This window comes from Montipora foliosa, chromosome 2 (genome assembly GCF_036669935.1).
Source record: "Montipora foliosa isolate CH-2021 chromosome 2, ASM3666993v2, whole genome shotgun sequence".
NCBI lineage: Eukaryota > Metazoa > Cnidaria > Anthozoa > Scleractinia > Acroporidae > Montipora > Montipora foliosa.
Genome location: NC_090870.1, coordinates 12,451,896 through 12,459,395, shown reverse-complemented (window position 1 = coordinate 12,459,395; position 7,500 = coordinate 12,451,896). Strand labels below are relative to the sequence as shown.

General features: G+C 41.2%; 1 protein-coding gene across 1 annotated transcript in view; it reads right to left on the bottom strand.

Moving 5' to 3' along the window:
* Window positions 1-286: 286 nt before the first annotated feature.
* LOC137991189 (adenosine receptor A2b-like) overlaps window positions 287-7,500 on the bottom strand; it is an 8,894-nt gene continuing 1,680 nt past the window's right edge. The window contains exon 2 of the mRNA XM_068836304.1: window positions 287-2,098. Within this exon, the coding sequence (XP_068692405.1) occupies window positions 1,429-2,098 (670 nt within the window). The 3' untranslated portion in view covers window positions 287-1,428. The remainder of the gene's footprint in view (window positions 2,099-7,500) is intronic.

The following is a 7,500-nucleotide window of genomic DNA, read 5'->3' as shown; positions in this document are numbered from 1 at the left end:
GCATATTAATTCAGCCGCGTACACACGCATTGCATTCTTAAACTATTGAGTCTTTGACGTCATTTTCTCCTCGACCCAGTTCTCTCAAAATTTTAAAGTTATTCATCGCGGACCAATAAATAAGAAAATTCCAGTTAAAATAAACAGGTGTCTTTTTAAAATCAGAACTTAAAACTTGGGTCAGTTAGTGTTTAGTTAACATAGTTTTGAAATCCAAAGATTTTTGGGGGGGACAGCTATTCTTAGAGTTATTTTCATAGAGTTATGTCGTAGAGTTAGAGTTAAGTTTCCAAAATCCTCAGCCAACATTCATCAGTAAAAGCTAACCTCAGGCCTAAGGTTAGCTTTTATGCATGGTTAGGATACTTTCTGTATTTCTGAATTCAGGATTTAGGCCTTCCAAAATCTTGAATTCAGGATTTTGGAAACTTAACTCTAACTCTAATGTCATAACTCTATGGAAATAACTCTATTGCTGGTCAACCTCTTTTTTTGGTCGTAGTACCACTTTAATTGGTCTTCATCTGAAGTACACGATTAATACGTTACATGGCTCTTCCCTAGCTCCCTCCATTTTTCTGTGCCCGTGAGGATCTATTCCCAATCCATTTTCGTCCTTGAGAACCTTCCTCAAGGTGATAGTGGCAGGGCGACCAACCATTCTCCTTACATTGGGTTTCCATAGCAGCACTCGGACCTTTGGGGGGTTGTGTCGGGTATCACCACCAATGCAAGCCTTCTTCGTCTCACTATTTTTGTAACAGAATAAAGATCTTTTGTAACACGACCTCTCTTTTGACTTAGAGCTGTTTGTGGTAAGGTGGCCTGATACACACCAAGCCAGCCGTATTTGTTGGAGAGATGAAGGAAAACAGTAACGCCGAGAACTCTGTTGCCTTTTGTTTGCAAATAGTGTGTAGTCTTCTTCAACGTACCACAGAATTTTAAACACAACAGGGTTGACTTGTTAGGCGGGGCTTACAAATCCTTTTTTTAATCCGAGAAGGTTGACATCATAGAGGCAACCCTTTCTCTTTAGTTATTTTAAGGCCTCGCGTGTTAGTTGTGTTTTGTATCGAACTAGCAGCCTCCTGTGTTGTAGTCCGCTGTTCACTGAACCAACTGAGTCACTTCATGCAACGGTTCAAAACAGTAGGCTCGGTTGCAACTGGTTTATTTGGGAACACAACGGATTGTGCAGTCATTTGCACTTGTATGTCAATTTATATACACCTTTGTCGTCGTTCATTTTCCAAACCCGTTACTTGTTACTCATCTCATCTGTGCGAAGATGGCGTACAAGGTCTCTAACAAAAGCAGTAATCATGAGAAATGGCCAAATGCCTGTTTTGCGGAGGATGTGAACGCTTAACGATTCATTTTCCAGCTGTCTCTAAACTTCTTTTGCAATAAAGTTCTGAAGAAGCGTCAGTTTGGAGTACTAGCATCGCCAGGTTTTCTGATTTTTAGCTCGAAATAAAGTGAAATACCCACAGTTTCGAAAATACGTTTAAACACTTCCTTGAAGGGCCTACTTTTCAAAGCGTAAATCAATGGGTTCACACATATGGCCAATAAGGTGAGAATTTTAAGACTCGGGAAAAGAATGTATTTGACATTGAATTGACTTGGATCAAGCGTTTTGCCGGCAGGAGGCTCAAAGGTAGTGATAAAATCCACCACAAGGAGAGGTGTGAAACACGCTAACGCTGAAAACACGATAATCGCGACTGTCTTGGCGGCGCGTATTTCACTGAGGCGTTTTAGGCCCATGGCGTCTTGCACTACGCGGATTCGTCTGTTTTGCTCGGTGGAGATTTTGAAAATCGACGCGTGCGTGACCAGCATAATTCCGCTGGGCACGAAGACTGCGAGTGACATCACAAACAGGAAATGAGGTACGACCATTGCTAGTGTTCTCTTATCGGGAATTCTGTTGATTTGGATGCAGCCACGAAGCAACTGAAGTAAAATCTTACCCTTTCTGCGATCAATCAGGACTTGAAGAATATTTGGAAATACTCCCTCCAGCGTACCTATAATCCAGAGGAAGATTATCAAGGCTTTCGTTCGGTTTTTGGTCACCAAAGCTTGGTATCTGAAATAGTGAAACATCATGGTTATCAGACTGTCATGGCTTGAGACATGCCTAAGCTAGTTAAGGGTTAAGTCATTTTGGCTAACAATAACATGAGTAAAATCTATGACAATGATACTGCTAATTAAAAATATCGAGGCTCCGTTACGAGGATTAATCATAGTAAAGTTGAATAGGCGTTCTCTACTAAAAAAATATTAAATATATGAGCTTTCGACAGCCAGTCTACTGTCTTCAGCGGATAAACATAACTGATAACATGAAATGAACCGTTAAAACATTAAAATATAGAGAGTGATACTCGTAAATTAAAAATGAGTGAAAAGAATGTTGGGAGGAATGCTAAAAGTGGCAAGATTAATGTTTGTTTAAAAAAAATGTTGTATTGTCAAGGGAGTGGCATGAATTTTTGTCCGCCTCAACAGTTTTGGCCGTATGCCATGACTCAAGTGTCTTTCTAATTTGTTGACAAAGGAAATAACCGTATTAGAAAGACACTTGAGTCATCCTATGGCATACGGCTATATAGCTGATTGGGACTTTAAAACCCCGTGTAAACAGACGTAACAGGAAAGGAAAGGAAGGAACTTTATTTAAGTGTCTAGTCGATTTAGCGCCGGAGCACTAATTGCGGACACTGTAAAGTGAAATTAACAATCAACGCAAATCAAGTCAAATTTTAGCATTGTTGGCCAACAACTCCCAACATTTAATTTTGTTCCTTAATCGCCGAAGCGTAGCACAACAATGTTGCATTCATTTGCACAGCTCTTCCCAATCTTGACCCCAGAGTTCTTCTCTTGACTGAGGGAGAGAAGAGCTCTATGGAACCTTGAAACAAAGTGTCTTCTTATTGGTTTTTCTTGAAGAACAATCAAAAGCGTCTGTAATTGGTGCAGTCATGTTAGCACGAGGAGTGAGCAGGGGCCGTAAGGTTCAAATAGCCATTTTTGGCATCATCAGATTAAGCTTCAAGTTAAAAACTAAACTGACTATTTACAACTGCTTTACATGATTGCTGTGTGGGAATCCGATATACTGGATACCCTAAGTTTCGCTTAAATTGGTCAACAAATCCACTATTCTTTAAGCTATTGGGCAAGTTATTTCATAATGTGGCCTCGCTATAGGAGAAACTTCGCTTTAAATAATTAGTTCTTGGTTTTGACAAAGCCAGTTTTACCTCAGAGTTTCTCAGGTTGTAATTAGGGTAATACTGAGTGAAAAGACGTTGGAGATAATCCGGGGCATGTTCATTCATTGTCTTATACATCATTAAAGCTTTCTGTTTCTTTCGTCGAATTGATAGCCTCTTCCTGGATCAGTTAAGGGTGGTTAGGAGGTAGTTCGAGTTCGTATCGAGAGACAATTTTGTAATTACTCTAGCGGCACGATTCTGCAATTTTTGGAGCTTACCACTCAGGAAGCCACTCAAACAGTCCCAAACCGGGCCGCAATAATCGAAATCAGAGCGTTATAAATTTGAATGGAATACAGGGTCGCACACGTTTGAGGGTACCTATAGCTGAGGATACTTTCTTGCATATTTCTTGAAGGTGTTTGCATCAAGTAAGTTAAGCATCTATGGTAACGCCCAAGGATTTGGTATTTTCAACCTTCTTGATGATTTGATCGTCAATGTTTATTTCAACGTCTTCACTTTGGACAGATAATCTCTGCTTTTACCCAATAATCATTAGTTCAGTTTTGGTTTTCAGCCAGCAGCTCAGGTTACTTAGTTCAGCGATCAAGGCTTGATGAGTTTCGTTAACGTTTTAGCCGATAGTGTAATGTTTGTGTCATCAGCAAACATCCTTGGCGCAGCGGCCCGCAGGCAGTTGGGGAGATCATTAATATAATTAGAAGTAGCAAAGGACCCAGTATACTGCCCTGCGGTACGCCGCACCTGAGCTCGAGATTGCGAGCAGTTCATAGCTTGCCGTTGACGTCACATCTTTGGGTTCGGCCACTTAGGTACGACAGGAACAACCTGATAGCTACCTGGTCACAACCCAGAATGACATTTTACGCAAGATGATTTCGTGATCAATGGTGTCGAATGCCTTAGTAAGGTTAATGAAAACGACGCTATTTAATAACCCATTGTCGATGTTAACTGACCAGTCATTTCTCGCCTCAAGCAAAGCATTAAGAGTACTTTGTAAGGAGCGGAACCCTGATTGGCAACTTAATAGTAATTTGTTCTCATTTAGATAATGGTAGAGTTGGTTGTAAACAATTTTTTCAAAATTTTTGGAAACTATCGGAATTAAGGAAATTGACGTATAATTGTTAGGATCCGATTTAATACTTTTTTTAAAAACTCGCTTGGGTATATCCCAGCGAGGATGGACTTAGAGAATATGGCGGTAAGCGAAGATGCGATAATACCAGCAGCCGTCTTTAACAGTTTACTCGGAATATTATAAAGACCAGTGGCTTTTTTATCACCAATTTTCTTTAAAAGGTTTAATACAATATCGATACTCGGAGTTTGCAGTGAAAACGATATATCGGTGGTTTCCAGATAAGATTCAGGATTGACATCCACACCAGGAATATCTTTCGCTAGCAATTGCGCAATATTTGTAAAGAGTTCGTTAATAGTTTCTGCTATATCAACGGGATTGCTATAACAATTTTATTGTCAGCTTTGATCTCCAAGATATTGGACGTCTTGCCACTGTTACGAGCGGTAAGTCTCTGCTTACGAGCCAGAAGGCCCATCCGGCCGGCGCTTATCTCCGGTTTCCGTAGCGGAGCATGGAGAGGATAGGAGTATTACTACTTCCCCCTGGATGGGATGCTAGTCCTTCGCAGGATTACCCCCAGCATTTCCAGCATGGGGTGGAGAGTAAAGTGAGAGTAAAGTGTTTTGCCCAAGAACACAAAACAATGTTTCCGGCCAGGACCCGAACCCGGACCACTCGATCCGGAGTCGAGCACTCTAACCATGAGGCTACCGCGCCTCCCACATTACAGGCTCATTACGGGCGGTTGGCTCGTTAATTAAGTTCCATGTTTTGTGCAAATTACCTTTATTAGCTTCCAGGTTGTCAGAAACATAGAGTTTCTTTGCGAGATTAATTGCGCGCTTATATTGATCCCATGCGGCTGAAATTCCAATCTTTTTAAGGAAATATCTCCTTCTGGTTTTACAGAGTAGATCACCAGTAATCCACGGGCATTGCTTTTTACGGACGTTTTTCGATTTTAGTGGTGCATGTTTATCAACGCAGCTGCGAATTATTTCTTTCCATTCACGCCACATGTCGTTTGGGTCAGAATTAATGCACATCGACATTACCCCATGGCATTTGGTTGAGATCACTTAAGAACTTGCTTCTGTCGAAGTACTTAAACTTCCGTGTCTCAATCGCGCGAGGACCCTTTCGGTCGTAGTGGGCCTTACGTGTCAAGAACACAAGAGAATGATCACTAATACCAAGGTGAATAACACCCGATTTTGTAACCTTCTCTGGGGAGTTTGTTATGCATAAATGGATTAGGGTATTAGAAACTGAAGTGACACATTTTGGTTCCCTGAATAACTGGCTAAGACCATATTTATAAAAAATATTTGTCAGAAAGGAAGAAATGTGCGCATTTGCTTCAGGCAACAAATTGCAGTTGACATCGCCAAGTATATATAATTCCTTATTTTCGGCGTCCATTTTGGCAATAATTTTTTCAAACTCACAAAAAAAACACAGGCGGAGAGCTTGGGGGACGATACCAAGTCCCGACTAAGAATGGTGTACTCCGTGGCTTACTGATTTCCACAAATAGACAGCGCAACTCATCGTTGTTTAAATCATCACGTATTCACACGCGCGGTTTTGAGACGCTACCGGCAACCGGAAGTTAGCTGTTTTCCCTTTTAACTTGTCTTCACATAGCCTCCTTTACATTGCCAAGTATCTTTTTTTCCATTGGAGATGATTGAATAAAAAATCTGGGAGACAACACTGTCCTGGCACGCGAAACGTTCTCTTCCGGTTGCCGTCTGCGTCTCAAAAACGCGCGTGCTTAAGCTCCCTTTGTTTGGGCTACTCATGCGCATTGCCTATAGTATCCTTGGAAATAACAACTCATTAACTTGTTGGAAACAAGATGGCAGCCCACTTTTGTGAGTTTACAAAGTTTTATGGGTCGTATCCTTTCCATAACACACTTCTCGCCCTTACATTGTTGGGAGTTGTTGTGTTCATTTTGCACACAACCGCCAACACCATCCAACATCTGCTGAACTAACAACACTCCCGACAATGTTGGGAAGCTCGTCCTCGTACACTGTGGGCGAAGTATCCGAAACATAAATTCGTCCGAGCGGTTTCAGAGTAAAAATGTAGAACGAAAAGGTTCGCATTGTACACTCACGCGTTGTCGTCAAAACCTCAAATTGGGTTATTTTACGTCGTTTAGCAGAGTACCCCTAAAATATGAGCTAAAATGCCTGCCGCACTTTTGCAGAACGATTGTTTATTATTTATTTTTCATTGTTTTGTGGCGTTGTCGATGCCGTAGCCGTAGCCTTCGTCTTTTTAAAATATATTAGAGAGATTTAGCATTTCAGGAATAATCGCGATATTTTGAGGTGACGTTTCCTGTACGGATAAAGAGCTACATGTACAATGCATGTATCACTCGCGACTGTAACTAGTCAACAAATGCAATCAAAATATAGCTGTTCCCACGGTTAACATTCTGAAAGTCATGGCGATTCAAAGTCGTGTTCGTTAGCACATAAAATAAACGAAGACAATTCCCTCAGATTTCGATAAATGCTACCGTCGAAGCGTTTAAACTCACCAAAATCCAACGCTGAAAGCACAAAATGGCGAGGCCTACGGCGACTGTATCGTGAAGACGAGCTCACATGGCCTGCTCACATGTTCGCCACATGTCTTATCACATGTAACGAGAATGTGACGTCGTTTAATTTAATTTAATTTAATTTAATACTTTTATTCCGCATAAATTCATACACAAATGATCAAATGCGCATTACAATGGTGATGATATAAAAATATCCTGAAACGAGAGCGAAAACGAGGTCATATGTCGTCATAAGGTCGCACCAGTTTCCCGGCCGACACATGCCCCTGCAAAAATCAAGCGGGGGGGCCATTTTGGTGTCCTTACAGCAATCTCGAAAATAGGCACACTAACTCGAAAGACACAGGACGCAAAAACGAAATTAGGCTTGCGTTCTCCTTTTTGTTGAACGCAATTATTCCAATAGGCGCACGTTCGGTATGAGATGGTAAATAGCCAACGAGGCGCGTAGCGCCGAGTTTGCGATAACCAGTCTCGTATCCAACAAGCGCGAATGGAATAATTGTTTTATTAAATTCCTTAAACCTCAAAAGTTTGGAAGTACCAAATACGAGCGATAAAAG